This window comes from Anarhichas minor, unplaced genomic scaffold (assembly GCF_050575085.1).
Source record: "Anarhichas minor isolate MPS153535 unplaced genomic scaffold, ASM5057508v1 ptg000041l, whole genome shotgun sequence".
NCBI lineage: Eukaryota > Metazoa > Chordata > Actinopteri > Perciformes > Anarhichadidae > Anarhichas > Anarhichas minor.
In genome coordinates this window covers 3,555,274-3,574,807 of record NW_027466487.1, presented here as the reverse complement: position 1 = coordinate 3,574,807, position 19,534 = coordinate 3,555,274, and the positions used below count along the sequence as shown (strand labels likewise).

Here is a 19,534-nt window from a genome sequence, read left to right as displayed (position 1 = left end):
TGAGTTTTGGGTCTATTTTTATTATATTTCTTATAAGGCAATAAAAAAACAACAACATTCAGGTAAATTTAATATTACACAAGATGAATGGATTATTTTTGTGCAAAGGCATATTTAAGTAAATACAAACTGCATAGTTCAGAAATACATCTTTCTCTTGAGATGGAAAGCACTTAGAGAGCAGACTGTTGTGTGGAGAGTAACTGTGTGTGTCCGCGGCTGCAGGTGGGCTATCTGTATGACCGGCTGTTGATAGACTGCCTCATTCTCCAGAACAGGAGGAAAGGTTATCTCAGTGTGTGTGCGAGAGCGATGGAGAACGAGGGATACGGCGTGTGTATGTGTTCCTTCCACAATGGATGAAAGGTTATCTTTTACACACACCGTTTCTGTAGACTTAACCCCACCCTGTGAGGTCATGGCTCTGATGTCATATGGCTTAATTTTAGAAAGCGTGGCACATCGAGCGAACAATGTGTGAAGTAATTCTATAGAGGTAAGGCCGCCAGCCAGCTGAGAAAACATCAAAGAACATGATGTGTGTATGTGTGTATGTGTGTGTGTGTGTGTGTGGGTGTGTGGGTGTGGGTTCAGTGTTTCCCCCGGCCTCTGGTCCCCTGTCCAGCACTATGTGGTCTCAGGTGGTAAGAGTACTGCTTGGCTTGATTTACAGCGTCAGTCAGGTGCACACAGTCAATTCCGCTCACTGTAAAATAAGCACAGAAAATGACTTTAGAGACTTTTGACTTTATTAAAGCTGCGTGTTTGTGGCTGTGCGTGGACTTACACTGGCTCTGTGTGCGTAAAGACATGTCCAGCAGCAGCTGAGACTGAGAGCCCCGGAGAGAACGCCCTCCTCTGGCCATAGAGTTGCCTTCAGGACAGTTAAGGAAAATGTTTGCATTTGTTAGAATAGTATATTGTTGCATCATGTGAACAGTTTATGCATTCAAGCAGCTGGTGCTGGATAACAAAGCTCAGGACACTCCTGTAACTGGTTGATCGAGTCAGACTCAAAGCTATGGTTGTTCAGGGTGTTATCTTTATGATGCTATGGTTGTTCAGGGTGTTGTCTTTATGATGCTGATCTGAAACCAGTGCAGTATCGAAGGCTCTATAGCTCAGTGGCAGAGCACTGGTCTTGTAAACCAGGGGTCATGAGTTCAAACCTCATTGGAGCCTTAATTATGTTTTTAAATAACTAGTAGTCACAAATAATCACTTAAATTATAATAAAACTTAAATACAGTGTTTTTATGGCACGGCATTTCACAGACTAAAGACGAACACAGGGAAGAAGTAGTTTATCTGTTGTCTAGTGTTGTAGGAGCTCAATGGAAACACCGACATGTTTTTAAGGAGATACACTACAGGCAAAAACACAATTTTTGGACTGATAAATTATGAAGTTTTGGGCAATTTCGTTCCATGCCGTCTTCTTACAGCTCAGTGGAAAGAAAACATCCAAAATATACATTTATTTGTTCAATTTACTACTTTGGCTATTTGCATTTGTAGATTTCGCCTAAATTCGCCAAAAGTTAGTGTTAGATTAAGCCTCATTTGCATATTTAAAGAAATCAAGCTTGCACACAGCAAATCTGTGACACATGTAGTTTTGTTATCTACATTTGAGATAAAATAATTAACAGGCATCCAAGAAATGATGATTAACGGAGCAGTGTGACCCAGTCCAGAGTTGTGTCAAATGCCTGACTTCTCAGTAAAACAAATTAGAAAAAAAGGTGTGTGTGTGTGTGTGTGTGTGTGTGTGTGTGTGTGTGTGTGTGTGTGTGTGTGTGTGTGTGTGTGTGTGTGTGTGTGTGTGTGTGTGTGTGTGTGTGTGTGTGTGTGTGTGTGTGTGTGTGTGTGTGTGTGTGTGTGTGTGTGTGTGTGTGTGTGTGTGTTCGTTCAGCTGATGGCTCTACGCAGTCGTCTGACATTCCCCCTGACAGCTCTGAACTTTTCACAGTGCCAGGACTGTCAGAGAGCGAAAAGGGGAGAGAGAGAGAGAGAGGGAGGTGAGGTGAGAAAGGGGGAGGGGAAAACCACGTCAGAGGGCTCTGTCTGTGAGCGGTGACGCCGTGTATGTTTTGGCGCAGCGAGGTTCCTGCCCGTTCTCCCATCATCACCTGGTGATGTGTGATGAAGGTCAGGCCTGTCTGCGGAGCGAAACCCGACCAGAGGTTCCTCACAGGGACACCAGGCTGATACTGTCCCAGAGTGTAGATTGAAGCATCACACAGACAGTTACATGGCGCCCTGTGTTCTACACCGGTATGACAACCGTCCTGATCTCCAGCTTCTTCTTTTTCCAATGTGGGATTTTGTATGATCTTGTAACCAAGAGGTACGCTTTCGCACATGTGGGTTAGAGAGCTGCTGTTGTTGCACTGCTTTCATTTGGTTGCAACTTAAGAGAATGCTGCTCACAACCTAACCAATACAGGTTTTGACATCTCTGACATACGGCATGCTTGAAAGTTTCAGCCTAGAGAGCAGTCCAGCAAGTGATTCACAGTTATTTAAGGATAAAGCTGGCGATATTCATTATAAATCCCATGAAAAGACCTGAGGCCACAGTCATTAGTCCATCTCCAAATGCTTTCCAACGTCCTTATCCTGTGAACGCCCTCATTTAGAGTTACCTAGAGGACGGTAAAGGAAAATGTTTGGATATCATCATTTAGATTTGCAGTTGCATCATGTGAACAGTGACTGCATTCAGCTGGTGCTGCATAACAAAGCTCAGGACACTCCTGTAACTGGTTGATTGAGTCAGACCCAAAGCTATGGTTGTTCAGGGTGTTGTCCTTATGATGGTGATCTGACACTAGTATGTTAACATAGGCTCTATAGCTCAGTGGCAGAGCACTGGTCTTGTAAACCAGGGGTCATGAGTTCAAACCTCATTGGAGCCTATATTTTATGTTTTTTTTATCATTTGTGGTCACAAATTTGATCCTCAGTTATTTTATTCTGCTGCACTACAATTGAAGAATCCTCTTTCATGTCTGAAGTGATCTCGTCATAAATCTTAATATGTTTTCTTGGTGACTTGTAGCTTGTTTCATGTTTTGATCCCGGTTGTCTGCGGCACTCAGCTCAAAGACCATTCGCTGCCAGTAAGGAGATAAATCTTTCCAAATGGGTCTCAAAAACAGATTTGGTAAAAAAAAAAAAAGGATGAATTCATTGTCATGAGTTTATTCAATAAAAGTTGTCCATAATTAAAAATTGAGAATATGACGAGACTTGTTCTAAAACGCATATTCGCTTCAATTGAAGCTCATGTGACGGATAAATTCAGGAATGTTTTTCCTATTTGGATGTCGGCTCCAGCCGGGTCTGACGGAGTCACAGCTCTTGAGTTCACGTTCGTTCAGTTTTGACCTGTGAACTTGTACAGCTCATGGAAACAGTGACGCACTGTGTTAGAATAATGACTTCTCCATTTCCAAACAGAGTGCCATCACTCTGATGAATTACACCACCAGATATACAAACTGCAGTACAGCTCTCAAGGACTGTTAAGGGTCTGTAATTGCTCTGCTGAACAGATATATATCACATATAGAGTATATGAATGGCCCATTTAATCTGTGTCATCGCATTTTTGTGTGTACGAGGCAAAAAGCAATGACCTTACCATAGATGCTTTGTAGCACTGAGCTTTTACTCGCTTCCGTTTTCTTCCTGTTGTGGGCGTGATTTGAATCATTTGACTCCGCCTGCTCGGGGGCCTGTACCTCTCTCCGTGTGCGTGTGTGGAACCTGCACACACACATCCATGCAAGGGTGTTCAATAAAAAAAAAGTCAGACTGTGTTCAAAGGCTTAAAAGCTGGCAAGTCCTAACATTAAAACTCACTAAGCATAAACTAAGTAAACAAAATATATTTAAGGCAGTTAATAGGCAGCACACAGAGAATATAATTGTGAAGCTGAATGGAAACAGAGGACCTCCTGTGGCGGACTGGCAACCTCTTAGAGGAACACAGAGTGTGTAAGAGCAAGAGAAAAGCAAAGAGCGGCTGCTGGTAGCGATTAAGAGCAGCACGGCTGAACTTTTAGCCTCTCGTTAAACCAGTATGAAAGCTCTAGATTATAGCTCGTCCGTCCCCTGCCTCCTTGTCTCACCCATCTCCCACGCTCTCCCCCTAACTGCTCAAGTGTTGATGTTGATGGCATCCAGACCAACAATGAAGGGGGGGGGGGTTACAGGGGAGATGAGAACGGATTGCATGTATGTGGGAGAGAGGGCACATGTGGGCACCTCATGGCACTGCCTAGCACCCACAGCCAGAGAGGCTTCAGCTACTGAACACCCCTCGGGGTACAAACACAAGTCCAGTAAACTCACCTTCGCCAAGCTCGCTGGATGATGCGTGCGGCCTCGTTCCTCCTCCCGCGCTGCTCTCTGTTGTGTTCCCTGTGCGTGCGTGTCCAGATGGGTGCATGTGTGGCGGACTGAGTCTTTCTCAAGGGGCTTTTGTGGTCTAAAGATGAACTGCTTCTTAACGAGGGAATGTACGTGACGTCTTTGGCGGCGGCCTTTTCTGAAGTCCGCTCCTTATGGTTTCTGTGCTTTTGTGGGGCGGTGAGATCATCAGTCTCACCGGGGGCAGTTTGCACAGTCACGTGAGCGTCTCTCTTCTTCAGAGGGACGCATTCTCTGGTAGTAGTGTCAGGTTTGTCTGTCACCGCAACACATGTGGAGGGAATGCAGGAGTTTGAGGAAGGTCGTTCCCTGGGTTTGGGCATGGAGGGGGGTCCAGGTTTGAGGCCGGGTGGCTGGCTGCAGCTGACGGGAGAGAGAAGTTCCTTCAGCCTGGTGGTCTGGAGAGCACCGGGGACACTTCCACCAGTCACATGACAGTGGCTGATCGAAGCATCAGGAACCTCATGTGTTTCAGCTGCTTTACTTCTTCTGGAGGACCTGCTCTTGTGGGCTGGTGGGAGAAAGTGTATATATATATGTAGTTTTATAAAATCAACATGACACCTTGTGTAAATGAGCAATACACTCTGAATTAGGGATGAAAAACAAATAAAATGTCTCGGTCAAAAGTTCATTTTAGCCTCTAATACCAATACTATATCATAACTGTCAACCCACTCAAAGTACAAGTTCCATTATAGCAGTTTTAAGAATTTCTGCACATTTGTACCTTTGAGTCTCTCCTCTTTGCTCTTAGTGCGTTCAGCTTTGGATGTTTTCACCACGGGGTCATTGATGGATAAGTCCTCTAATATGTTCACTAAGGAGAGCTTTTCCTGCTCTGTTCTCACCACAGGGACCCTCCGTTTCTCCGCAGAGACTTGCTGCACAGCTTTTCTCCTCCGCTGTTCTTCCTCTCGTTTCCTACACACAAAGAGAAGCGGTTGGATATGTAAGCGTGGCTAAGAGTTTTGTCTGAAACGCACCACATGAACAGCCAAAGTGCAGACAGGAAGCATGTGTATATATATATATATGCTCTGATGAAGGTCCTTTAGACCGAAAGCTAAAAAATAAAGTGTTCTCTGCATAGCTTTAAGTGTGCAGATATCTACACTACCAGTGTGGACATTTGTTTCAAAAGGAATTTGTGGGCTATGGTTACACTGATTTATTTCATTATATACTCTGTGTGCACTCAAAATGGACACATGATCAAATGACATATTTTAGCTGCACTATTTCACCATCAAGTATGAACATTGATCAGTTCACACAAGCAAAATTGCAACTTTTTGATGCAAAGGGATTTTAACTTGTGGAGCAATAAAAAGTTTGGTCACAGCTTGGGTAATAATCAGAAAAACAATCTGATAAAAACACAAGACATTTTGAGTACTTCATAAGAAAAACATCTCATAAAGTACAACTCAATAAAACCGCCTGCTTGAAATAACGAGAAATGTTGCCGATCAGAAGCGTCGTGTAAGACGGATTAAATTGAGACCGGTGAGCAAATGACAAAATAAGAACAAGCCAGAAGAGAAAGAGACAGCTGGAAGACATATGTGTGTGCAGGGATGACAGAGAGAAAGATAGATATGGACCGAGTGTGACTGTTCCTATCTGAGCGAGAAGAAGAAGAAGAAGAAAGAGACAGATAGTGAGTGATGAACACTATGCATGCAAATGTCACACGCAAAAGGTATTGTGTGACAAAGAGAGGGATGTTTATGAGAGTCGTACAACAATTACGAACATCATGAAGAAATAGAAACAACTAAGGCTTCAGTGCATGTGTGGTTCTGTGTGTCTACTAACACCGATATGGAAGTGTGTTCGTGTCTGTGCTCATCTCTCACTTCGCTGCGTCCTTGCGCAGCTGCTCATGCCTCATGAGGAGCTGCTTTCTCTCCCTGAAGGTCTTGCGGACGGTGTAGCCCTTGTAGACGGCCTGGATGGAGGCAGCGGCGATGTCCTGGATCGCTGCTATGGACAGAGCTCCGTGCTCCAGCATGAACTGAGTCACCTCGCTGTGCCCCCCCAGCAGAGCGTAGTCCAGAGGGGTGTACCTGTACAAAACGAACACCAGTGTCATTCATACATTTCCCCACTTCTACTTCCCCCTCTCCTTCCTCTGGACGGGCTGGGTCCTCACCTCTCTTCAGTGTGCTCCATGTGATTAGGAAAGGCATTGTAGCCCAGCAACAGTTTCACAGCGTCCAGGTAGCCATTGTTACAAGACCAGTGGAGAGCAGTCCGCCCCTGTGCACCCATATAAAGAGCACACATTTAAAATACAGTCGTGTTCAAAAGCTCAACATAGCTCACATGACAGGGAGTAGATTTTTTTTTTTACCTCCTTGTCCTGTATGTTTGAATCAGCATTGGTCTCCATGAGAACAGCCATGCAGGTGATGTAGCCGCCATAAGCAGCGCACTGCAGAGGAGTCCGTCCCGCCTGGTCCTGCCCAGGAGAGCTCAGATCATTAACAGTCAGATGCAGAACAGTTTAAAGAGTCGCTCAGGATTCATGAGGTTGATCCTGATTTTATACTCGCAGCTCTTAAAGCAGTGCAGAGAAAGACATCTTTTCAAAATGTATTTTTGGATTCATACTAGACATGCCGCTTCAGCCGTCCAACTGTTTTTTTGTCGGATTTAATGCGGGACAAAGCTACAATCCTTGTTCAGTGGATGGAAAGCCCTCCACAGTGTAGCCAAAGCTAACATGATGCTAAAGCTGTCTATCATAGCGATTGTGAGTGTCCGACTAAATGGTCAGGTTTGCTCTAACAGACTGTTGTTGTATCATGTTAGCGTTTGCTAAACTGGAGTTCTTCTTATGCACTAAATGAGGGTTGTAAAGTAGTTTGTTTTTGATAATGTTTTGAGCGTGTGCATTCATACCTGTACATTGGGACTAATCCCATTCTCCATCAGTATTTGACAGACCTCAGCATTGCCTCCCAGAGCAGCCCAATGCAGAGCGGTGTGACCGTCCACGTCCACCAGGTCCACGCGTGCAGAACCTTTAATTCATTGCATTTACAGTTCAGTCGAGGTGACTTAAATAGTAAGGTAAAGACGAATACTCAGGAAAGAGTGGTACAGAAAAGCAGATAATTGGGACGCTTACACATACGCACCAATTACACCAACCTTTGATGAGTGTGAGTATGACATCTCTGTGTCCCATCTCGCAAGCCCGGAACAGCGGCGTGTGTTTCATCACATCCAGAGAGTCGACCAACGCTCCCCTCTCCAACAGCAGCTTCACTGTGCTCACATGGCCTGACAGGGAGGCCGCATGGATCGCTGTGTGAACACCCAGACATACACAGACGCATGAAGAAAAACATCCTGAGATAAGAGGTCCTGAATCTAACTGGACAGTAAACACCCTCGGGACAACTGCTCCTCCTTTATCTGCCTCTGCTTTGTTCATGCATCACCCTTGACTGCAGCTCCACTCCACAGGGCTGTGGCTAAAGCCTGGTCAATGGTGGGTTAAACAGACAGAGACATTTAATGAGGAGCAATACACTTAGGCTGGTGGCTGTCCATGCCCCCCCCCCTCCAGTCCCCAGATAGCACAGACGAGAGTCAAGTGCATGGAAGTGATCTGGGCACCAGTCGGCTCCACTGCCCTGCGCACCATCTCATTAGGATGACTCAACCGTTGCATGTTATGCATGCATTAACAATGACCGCCTGGCTGAGCAGAGGGGCTATCGCCATGGAGATTATACGTCCAAACAGCCCCGGGGGTCAGAGCGTGGCAGTAGGGTGTGTGTGTGTGTGTGTGTGTGTGTGTGTCAGAGGACAGGGCTGGCAGTGGTGGGAGTCTATTGAGCGGGCTCACACTAATTTCTCTGACAGTGTCACTTCCCTCTCTCCTTCAATCTCGTAGTCTCTTTAGCAATTTAGGGGGAATCCCCTGTGACATCATCACCCCTAGCCTAAAACAAGCAGCAGGCCACACTCGAGAGGTGTGAGTGGGGGCGCGTGGGTCAAAGCAGTTTAGAGGAGCCTCGGTTGCTCCTCTTGTTTCTCAGGTGCTTACCGGTGCCTCCATACTTGTCGGCCATGTTGATGTCAATGTGAGGGGTGAGGGCCAGCATGGTGCGGATGACGTCATCACTGCCCTTCCCAGCGGCCCACATGAAGGCCGTCCTCCCCTCCAGATCGGGCTCATCCTTCACAGACGGGTGGGACAGAAACACGCCCACTGTCTCCTGCAGACACACACGGACAGACGACACTTTTTTTTTGGTGTAATTTAGTTTATTCATTAGAAGGATACTGAACAGACAGGATGAGACGGCTTTGCTTCATTATCGACAATGTTGTATTTTGGATAAACGTGTATGATGCTGACTCAGCAGGTTCCCAGCTTTGTGTGTAAGTTTATACAACTCACAGCGTTGTTGCTCTGGGCACCGTAGTGCAGAGGTGTGGCTCCTTGGCTGTCTGAGGGAATAGTGCCTGATGTGTTTCTCTCCAACAGTAGGTGGACAATTCTGGCATGGCCTGAAAAACCCATGTTTACATTAGAGGGATGTGACAGATAAACAGTAAGGAGCTGGAACGACTGCTCAACTCTCCAACAAAGGCACCCTTTTCTTTTCTTATTAACTCCGTTTTTTCAGTCTACTTTTCAAACTGTTAGCAGAAAAACAAATAACTCCATATTGACTCAACATAAGTCAACTGTGAATATTTACACAATCTCTAACCAGAGCTAATGTTAAGCAGGTATAATGTTTATCTTGTCTGTCTGGTGGCGGACCAACAGACAGACAAACACTGCCATCAATAGAGACACGTTGCTATTGTGGCTAAAATCAAATAAAACATCATCTTATCATGCGGTTAAAAACTAGTCCATTTTGACTTTGATTCAGTTGACCAGTGTAAACTTTTGGGGACAAATCCCACATAGCCTGAAATCCTTCATGTCAGTGTGTAGCTGCAGTGGGTCACATACAGGATCACTCACCGAGCAGAGCTGCCCAGTGCAGCGGTGTTCTGAATAGGTTATCATAAGCGGTCACATTACAACCCTCGTAAGACGTCAGCACCTCCACCACTGCCTCGTTACCGTCTGCAACGGCAAAGTGCAGGGGCGTCCGGCCCTCATAGTCCTGCCAGTTCAACAGGGATTCAGTGGGAGCTGCTTCCTGCACACACACACACACACGCACACACACGTGCACGCACACACAGAAAATAAAAAGACATGCAGACTGACGGGTGAGGATGAAGGATGATGATGGCAGTTTCACTAAAGTGTGTGTATGTGTGTGTGCACAATAGTGTGTACCAGTATACAGCGGACAGTTTGTGTAGCGCTGGGCTCCTGACTGTGCGCTGCCCAGTGCAGAGGGATCTTGCCCTCGCTGTCCGGGATGCCGATGTTGGAGTCGTGCTTGATCAGAAGGCGAACGTGTTCTGGTCGGTTATAAAACGCTGACCAGTGGAGAGCCGTTTGCTGCACAGAAAGAGTGAGAGATGATGAATGGAGTTCAAAACAAAGGGGGCTGTTGTAACATCAGGTTTGAGGTTTCCATTTACGTTAAAACAATTACTCCACTTTGACATGAAATATGAGGGCTGCGTGCTACACAAAGCTCTTATTGAAGATCCAGCAGTGAGCTGAGATTGTAACTCCGATAGTGCAGCCATGACGGCTACTGAGCTATTCTGGGATTTGCTGAAACCACTGTCATCTGACACGATGATGCATATTGGATTATTACAAAACTAACTGATGTCAGACACACATCAGCCCCAACAGACAAAGGAGACTGTTTGTGTGTTTGTGGTCTTATCAGCAGAACTCAGGACAAAGCCACAGATTGTTAAATTGTTAACTGCTGTGCGAGTGTGCCTTTCAGTGTTTATGTGTGTATGAACTCAAGCTTCAAAGGAAATATCTTTAGTCAGTCAGTTATCTCTTTGCAGGTTATTGGTCAGACATCCAGACTGGCTGGTTTCTGACTGAGGACAAACAGTGGACAAACATCTTGTTAGTGTGTATTTGTACTGCAGTACCTTGTTCTTGTCTTGTGTGTCAACCTCTCCAGGTCCAATGTGTTTGAGCAGCAGTGCGAGGGCTTTTTGGGATGGGTGTCGGGTGGCCAGATGGAGCGGGGTCATCTCCTCTAAATCTTTCTGCAGCCAGTTAGCACGCCTGGACAGCAGCAGCTTCAGAAAACGCACGTTCCCCTGCGACACACAAGCAGAATTTGCTCAGAAATCACCAATTCTCCTCAATGTCATTTGTGAACGAGCAGCAATGACACACACACTTCCACACACACACACACGCACTCCCCAGGCTTTTAGCTGTGTCTGGTTCAATCCGCAGGTCATCCATCTTCCCTCCTCCTGCCTCTGTGATGAGCTGTTAAACAGTAAACAGCGGCTCTCTGCCTGTCCTCCCCTCCAAATCATCATCCTCAGTTTCGGTCTCTCACCACCGGGCCGCCGGATGATGTATTGTGCAACAGCTGTCAGCTGGACAACAGGATGCGAGTGTCCACACAGGCATGACCGTGAACGCGGGTGAGTGTGTTTAGTATATTTGCCGTCCTGTGACCACAACGCCACAGTCTGACAGATCTATCTTGTGTGTGAGCATGCATCTAGACCGCGAGTGTGTGTGCGTGTGTGTGTGTTCCTGTCCTCTATTCTCAGTCCAATTAGATCGGTAATCCCTGGCCTCTCTCCCTGTCTCAGCCGTTTATTGATCAGATGTCAAAGAGACAGGGCTTCCCATCACTAGCATCCCCTAGCACACACACGCAAGCACGCATGCACACACACACACACACACACACACACACACACACACACACACACACACCAGCTATGGGACAGACCCCAATAACCTATTAACCCCTTTCTCTCTTCAATGATATGATGATCCTGTATCAGTGCATTCCCATAAAAGAAGCCACCAATAAATAAATGAGCTGTAAAGAGATATTATTAGTACCACATCCCGCTGTTCCCCAGCTACGTCCCTGAAGAGACAACAGACCACCCAGTCTCATTATTATCGTCTCTTCTGGCTGTTCCTCAGTCTAGACTTAAGCGTGAGTGACAATTACATTAATCTCCTCTTGTTGCATACGTTTTGCTGGGTAAAATGCAGTGAAACAGGACCTTCTCCATGCAGAATTATTCTCTATTCATAAGACTTTGTGTAAGTGAAACTCCTTGCTGCAGTGTTTGTGTGGCAGGATTTTATATCAGATGATATTCACCCCCATAAACCCTAAAGCCTTGACTACAGCCACTAGGGGGCACTGGCTTCCCACTGGAGCTTATGGTCTCAATTTCTCTCTTTGCCGTTAAAACTCCATGAGATCACACTCGGTCTTCATATTCAATGCATCTCTATATATCCATCCACTTATCAATTCTTGTGAATCAACTTTGTCAACTTTTTGCCATAAAAAGGGTTGACACGTGTGTTACAGTGCAACATTTGTGTGTGCTCCAGTGTATGTCTGTGTGTGTGTGTGTATTTGTGGACGTCCAAACCTTCTGCGCGGCAAGGTGCAGAGCGGTGCGCTGGCTGTGGTCGGTCTTGTTGACAGAGGCTCCGGCCTTCAGCAGAATCTCTGCACAATCCAGTCGGTCAGCCAGCACGCAGTACATCAAAGGGGTCCGGCCAAACTGGTCCTCGCGGTCCCGCAGCGACGGCTCTGCTACACACACACACACACACACACACACACACACACACACACACACACACACACACACACACACACACACACACACACAAAGCACAGTTTAAGCCAGCCAATTTCGTGACTTGTGATGGAATACATTATAAAACTATTTTTAAAAGGCGGCTCCTTGCACTTAAATTCAGTCTTTTACTGCTTGAGTTTAATAGGAATTCCACTTCCACTTTTCTTAATTTATTTGGGGCAGCTGGAAGCCGTAAGGAAATACTGTAACACTGATAACCTGGAGGACTAGAGCAAGAGAATTTGCATTTGATGCTGTTCATATATTTTTTGCCGGACATTTCTATTCTATGCCCGAGCAAGACTCAGTTTTCTGCATATTTAAGGTTAAATATCAATATGGCTGAATGTCCAGATAATCGCAGAAGGGTGGACCATCCGTTCAGCTGATGGACCTGACCACCTGCTCTGCTGTCATTTCTACTCCTGCTGCTGCAGCCGTCCCTGCACTCTGACCTATCTACAGATGACGGAAAAGACGAGAAATGTTCCAAATAGAAAATCAATAAAGAAAAAGAATTCCAACTAATTAATGTGAATTGAACCCTGTGTGTTTAAGGTGTCTTGATGGCTCTGTGAGCTCTGCCCATGTGATGCAGTTGATGTAGTGATGAAACCTGTAATATGTTTAGAAACTGATTGCCTACCTGTGATGAGTTTGAGGAGAGCGCTCCTATCTCCATTGACAGCTGCAGCGTGAACCTGCGAGCCCAGAGACGCAGGTCCGGGGCTAGGCGTCGCTGAGGCCTGCAACACGAACATATAGAAGGTCACAACTCAACCTGACGCGACATACAATCAGCTGTTTAGTACAGTGATAATACGCGGCGTCTAGACTGCCTCCTTAGCAGTTATTTAGCTCCAAATGCACCTCACAACTGGACATAAGTACACTTAAGCCAATCATGCATAATAACATAATAAGCCATGTTTAAATGGGTAACACCAATTTCAAAATCACTCCCAGTCCCCACACACAAAGAAATGGAAAGAAAATATTAATTTTTTTTTCTCACATACACAAACGCCATGTAAAATTGTGCCTGATAGTTCAAACTTAATTCAGTAGATGACAGCGCTAGAGGAGCAAACTTAAATGTAGTATCCTCAGACATCGCAGTCAACCACACAATAAAACAGATACTTTCCGATTTTTTTCTTACAGTAGGGAGTTTGTGCGTGCACACGCTTGTATGTGTGCACTTGTGAGTGTATATATACGTGTGCGTCTGCTCCTGCTGAGGGGGCTAAATCTCTTCCTGGCCCCACTTAACCAGAGCCCAGTGAAAGCTGGGTAATCTGCAGACAGGAAGCAGCTGGGGAGGGGGAGACCCTGTGTGAGCGTGTAAGAGGGGGGTCTCTCTTCATGTCTTATTCATGTCTCATTAATACTGCAGCATGCCTTGCTGTGTGTGTGTGTGTGTGCGTGCTTGGATGTGTGTGTGTGTGGGTTTAGAGATGTGGGACAAGCCCTGCGGGGCACAACACAGAAATCAATTATTGCCCCTAAACACATAAACGCTGGAGGCACAAACTCATGCTGCAATCGGAGATTTCTCCGAGACATTTTCATTATCGGTCACACAAATAGATGTGATTCTCTACTATCAGTTTCATTCAGTGCAACTAATAGGAAATATTGATATAGGCAGGCTGATTACCTCTACCACAGTTTTGAAAACTTTTTAACTCTTGGTAAAAAAACCTGAATGATCTGAAGGGAGGAAGGAATACGCCGGTGTCATCCATCCTTCCTTCTCATCCCCCTCTCCCTTCCCTCACCATCACCTCATAAAGTGTGCTCCTGTAGACACTGCGTGCAGCATGGCAATTACCCATCATGCACGCTGCTTTCTCACGCTCTGTCAAGTAGTGGTGGAGACTTAATGCAGGTTAGTTCATTTACTACATTTACTGCAAATAAGGTCTATGTGCACGTAAACGAGGGTGGTAGGTGCGGCACATGAAGGTATGTGTGAGCGTCGGTGTGCGTGGAAGTTTGGCACATGTGCCACGTCATGGGAAGTTATTTTCCGTGAGAGAGAGTATTTACAGGGGCTTTACTAAAATCAACCACAAACATCTCTAATTTACAATGATTACTCAGTCAGTAATGCGTGCGCACACACACACGCACACACACAGTCTGCTAATACTAATATCTAACACATGCAGAAATAGCAGAGATACATGGCCACAGTTCAGAAAGAGTAATATGATTCTGATTTTAACATCATCTTACACAGATGACCGATATTCACTCTACATTTTTTTACTCTTGACGGAGCACTCCAAACTTTTTCCTTGCTCTTGTTGACTTATTTTGATCATTTTCTGCATTTCTGGAGTCAATAGGAAAGCCCCATGTGGCACAATAAAAATATGAATTGATTTATGAATAATCTTAGATGCAGAAACCCTGACATGAGGGACACAGGTCAATATTTGAATCTATGTGAGGGACATTCATAAAGCCAAGAGCGGGCAATTAGAGTTTCATGAGGACCTGAGTGTTTTGGAAACACCTACAGTGCATCCGAATTTGGCTAAAAAGGCTTTTGCGATGCACTGTCTGAAATCAAACAAAGGAGGGTGTAAAAACAACACCAGGTCCTGTTGAGAGGTTTGGAGTGGTCTCATTTAGCCATTCATACATGTTCCTCAGGGAGCACTCCACTTGTTAATATGAAGACAATAACTCAGAGTAAACTATTGATCACGGGCTGAGGTCCAGACCAAGTGATTGTGCATCTGTATAAGTATTGATTCATGCTGATGCTGACATTATTTAGTCTTTATTCATATTCAGCCTCATATAACTGCAGTGAGTTTAACAAAGAATGCAGAAACTCCCACGGAACCTTTTAGCAACACTACAGGAGTGCTGTAATACACACTGCTGCCTCCTTACACTCATACACACACACACACACACACACACACACACACACACACACACACACACACACACACACACACACACACACACACAATTGATGCTATTGAGACAGACAGGCACAGGAACCGGAGAGTCAAAGTGTGTATATGTTTGTGTTCAGTGTGTTTGTCTATTTGTTTCTCTGGCTGTCTTTCACTATGAAGGTGTCTGCCTTTGATAGAGGACATAGCTACGGCATGCTAGGAAAGCAGTGGGGAACAGAGCCTGAGCCTGTGGCCTTTATTTCATTTCTAGACACACACACACACACACACACACACACACACACACACACACACACTTGTATAGCCATGTATCTTTAGCTTCTACAGTTATAACTGAGTGTGTTTAGGCTCTTACATGAGGCTATTAAGGGTGCCTATACCACCAACATGTCTGTAATGTGTGTGTGTGTGGTGTGTGTGTATGTGTGTATCCATGTCTTAGATAGGAGATAACGGCTGCAGGGATGGGTCCCTGGGTTTTGACTGACAGGTAAAGAGGTGGGAGGAAGGATAATATCAGCCCACAGGGATGCCCAATCTGTAAAGCCCTATTTCTAGGGGACTTCCTGGATCCCCAAGGACCAATGAGCTGGATCCCTCAGCTGGGGGCCGGGCCCTGGGGTACAGCAGAGCCAATCAGCAGGGGGCGAGAAGGCTGAGTGACACATAGATCTGCTAATTTACATCATTACTACAATGCATCCTGACAAATGAGCCCCCAGGGTGTGAGCCAATCACCTGGGAGAGTAATGCAATTAGGCGGGACCACAGCTGTCAATCTCACAACCACGGGGGTCAGGTAGTGACGCCTGTGGCTAAAACACCCCTGCCTGTCGTTGTAACACACACACACACACACACACACACACACACACACACACACACACACACAGACACATCTATACATGCACACATATAGGGAGGGAACACACAAATTACTGGTGCAAATATGAGGCATAGGATGTGTGAGTGTGTGGAGTACGGGACACAGTAGAAGCTGGTCCTCTATCTTTCTCCTGCAGGTGGAGGGTAGGAGGGAGTCAGAGAGGAAGGTGATGTGTGCGACTGCTCGAGGGACACAGAGATTGACTTGTGTCCTCTGAGGACCTTCCTCTGAGGACCTTCCTCTGAGCGCAAGTGTGTGCACATCCACATACAGCTGGGTGTGTGTTTACATTTGCCCATGTGTTTTGGGCCACTGGGGCACCGTGTTGTTTATGCTCGGAGTCAGTGCTCTGTGTGAGAACTATGACAACAAAAGGGGGAAGAGGGCGGAACCATAAGGGAGCTAAAACTGATGCAGAATAGCGCTGCATTCGACTGGCATGCAAATGAGCGCTGCTGGTAATGAGGCTTATCTTAGTCTCATTAGGTGTAGTGATATCATACCGGAGCACTCCAGTGAGTCGATAAGGTTCTGCCCAGCGTGACGTTAATGTTTGTGGTGTGTGTGTGTGTGTGTGTATGGGCTGGTCGATGCTGCTGTGACTGGCAGGCGGTGCTGGAGTTTAATCAGAGACACTAATAACGCCCAGGCTCTGTCTCAAAACACCTTTGCTTACCCCTTCAATGGCTTCAATACCAAACGGGAGGAGGAGAGCAAGATTTCTAAAAGAAACACCCGGGAAAAAAAGCACACAACTTCTGCTATAGTGAGCTGATACTGTCTCTGTCACCTTGTGTGTGTGGTCCAGGCACTGCTTGAGACACTCCCAGAGTTAGGGGAGCTGTGTGTTTTGCGTCATCCCATTATATCACTAATGAGCCGCCCTCAGGAGGGAGGGGGGGGCGAGAGACGGCAAGGCGGACAGAAAAAGACAGAGGAAGAAAATGAGTGAGATGAGGAGGGGAGGGAACGAGAAGGGGGAAGGGAGACAGAGACAGAGCTTGGGGACTATTTCCACTTCTCCCCTCCATATCCCTTTTCCAACACCTCCGAGTCTCATTGGACTAAAACTGTGATCTAATTAAATGTCCAATTAAAGCGCAGAGAGCAATTTGCCCACCGGCGAATCAGAGTACAGGGACATAATCAGCTGGAAAAACAAACAGAAAAATCAATGAAAGCAATGCGAAATGGAAAAAGATGGAGAAAACAGAAAAGGCAAGAGATGGCGAAATAGGGAGAGGATGGACAGATGCAATCAAAGTGCAGGGAGAGCGGTTTGGGTGTGTGCAGCATTTAGTGTGATCGGACTGTCTTTAGACAAGGCCACCTCACAAAATGTAGGGTTAGAAACCAAAATAACTACTCATATGTAGCTTTATTTGCTTTGCAGCTGAGTGCAAGACAAAACACAGACTGGTAAAGTCAACATTTCAAATGTTCTTGTCAGGTGTAACAACAGGCCTGATTTTACAGCAGCACTATAAGAAGACATTTTTACGCTTTGCCTAAATTTGTCAATCTACAAAGAAAAACTATTTTTTATTCATAAATGAATTATTAGACAATGGCCAGTTGTTGGTTAAGGATTCTCAAATGTAAAGATTTGCTTTTTTTTCTTTGTTTCATATCTCTGTGAATTGAAAACCTTTGTGTTTTTTGACTGTTAGGTGCAATCAATCTGATGACCTCCTATTAGGCTCTGGTAAGTTGCAAAAGGCATCTGTCATTATTTTATATTACATTATTTTATAGTTGGTATTTCCTAAACAATCCCTTGGTGCATAGTCCAGTATATTATCAGGACATCACTTGATGTAACATGCCGTAAAGAAATATAGTGTTGCCTTTCCAGAAACATTAATAATTGTGAAATACTTCTATTTCTGTCAACCTGGTTTGAACCTAAAGTCTGAACGGTTAGAAACTTCTAGGAAAGAGCACATCCATAAATCATCTTCAGACTCTGTAACTTTTAGATGGAATAATAAATGATTTCAACTTTGACTGAATTACTAACTTTACACCAATTTGTCTTTTCTGCTAATAAAATAATCAGCAGACTTAAAGCCTAGTAGTAACATATAGTGAAGGGCTGGGCAATATAGATATTGATTCAGTCTTAATTCACTTTACCAAATAGTTTAACGCAACAAACACAGTATAAACAACTCAACAAGTGTTTTTTTCATACCCCAGCAGATATTGGGATATATGTAACAATACTGAAAGATGATTTTTTTGGGGGGGGGGATATTAAGAGGCTTGTTTTCTTGCCAGCATAACAATTTAAGAAAGACATTCTGCTCTCTTCTGCTTTCTCTCCACCCCTGATATCCACAGGAAGAGAGAGAAATCTTCCTCTGACTCCATCTGCGAGTTGCTCACACACTGTGAACCCCCTATGGACAGCTTTAGCCCATCAAATATTAATGCTGGGATTCAATTCAACATTCCACCTTAATCTCCTTAACAATTAGGCTGTTCCAGCACACATAATTAGGTTTGTTCCACATAGTCTCAATGGTTTTACTCTAGAGAGAGATTTACAAACCGGTAGTACAGGAGAGAGAGACTAAAGTAACAAACATGTGCACCCAGTAATTACAGAATATAAAACTCTTGTGGGATGTATAAACCTGAATTAAATATGGGTCGCTGCTCTATGTGTGTTGGATTCTCACCATAGCTGCGTTGAGGGGGACACTTCAGCAGATGTTTCTCAGCTCAGATCATCCTTTGTGTGAGTGGATGCACGTCCAGGTCCCCTACCTGCCCTGATCCTGGCTCCTGCAGGGGAAGAGAAGAGGATCACTCACACACTGAGACCAGCCCACCTGTTCCCACAAATAGGAGCCAGCGTATCACCTCTACTGTACTGATTACAGGCAGAGAGATGATGCCTGAGAGCGACATATTATTGGTGTGTTAACCAGTCTTCTCATCTGAGGTGCGATAATATTTAGTTTCAGTCACGTGTTGTGGAGTCTGTGTTTGATAAAGCAGCAGCTACACGCGTAAGGTTTCTGGATTGAGGGGAAACTATTTGCAGAGATTTTGCAGAGATGAGCATCGAAGTATCTAAAGTTTATTTTTAACTAAGTGTTGTGCCACAGAGTAACTTTTTGGTCAATAACTTCAAACACATTGCTAGATGGTGGAAAATAGGTCGAACAGAGTATTGCAAAAAGTGAAGCATAGTGATGCAACTCCCCCCTGCTCAAGAGAAATCCGTTATTCATAAGCGAGCTAAAGAAACAGAGAACAGATGTGTGACAGTGGATGAACTGAGGATAACGTTCATGCTATTGCATTCTAATAACGTGTCATATTTACCGTTTGATTTCCTTTCCTCTCAGATTAAAATCTTAGGAAAGCTTTCTTCCAAGTACTCCCGTTGAATAGCCAACGTCTGAGGTGACAAAACACTACAACTCCCGTTAAGTGTTGTAAAGTAATACACCGCCATGGTTGGAGTTTGGCCCTTCACCCAGGA

At 45.1% G+C, this 19,534-nt stretch overlaps 1 protein-coding gene and 2 non-coding genes across 3 annotated transcripts; 2 read left to right on the top strand and 1 right to left on the bottom strand.

The window, feature by feature from the left end:
• On the bottom strand, positions 1-19,434 carry invs (inversin). Its single transcript, XM_076109252.1, has 19 exons — positions 19,375-19,434; positions 18,723-18,828; positions 12,857-12,956; positions 11,995-12,161; positions 10,498-10,671; positions 9,767-9,934; positions 9,443-9,623; positions 8,864-8,973; positions 8,507-8,678; positions 7,603-7,758; positions 7,351-7,472; positions 6,800-6,907; positions 6,599-6,705; positions 6,303-6,512; positions 5,171-5,364; positions 4,363-4,951; positions 3,650-3,774; positions 788-874; positions 1-706 (listed from the first exon to the last, which is right to left on the bottom strand). The coding sequence occupies exons 2-19, from the start codon at positions 18,723-18,725 to the stop codon at positions 591-593; spliced, it is 2,889 nt and encodes a 962-aa protein (XP_075965367.1). The 5' UTR covers positions 18,726-18,828; positions 19,375-19,434; the 3' UTR covers positions 1-590.
• Positions 1,111-1,182, top strand: trnat-ugu (transfer RNA threonine (anticodon UGU)). The gene has a single exon. It is a non-coding gene; the product is annotated as a tRNA-Thr (tRNA).
• Positions 2,850-2,921, top strand: trnat-ugu (transfer RNA threonine (anticodon UGU)). Its single transcript has one exon. It is a non-coding gene; the product is annotated as a tRNA-Thr (tRNA).
• Positions 19,435-19,534: the final 100 nt, after the last annotated feature.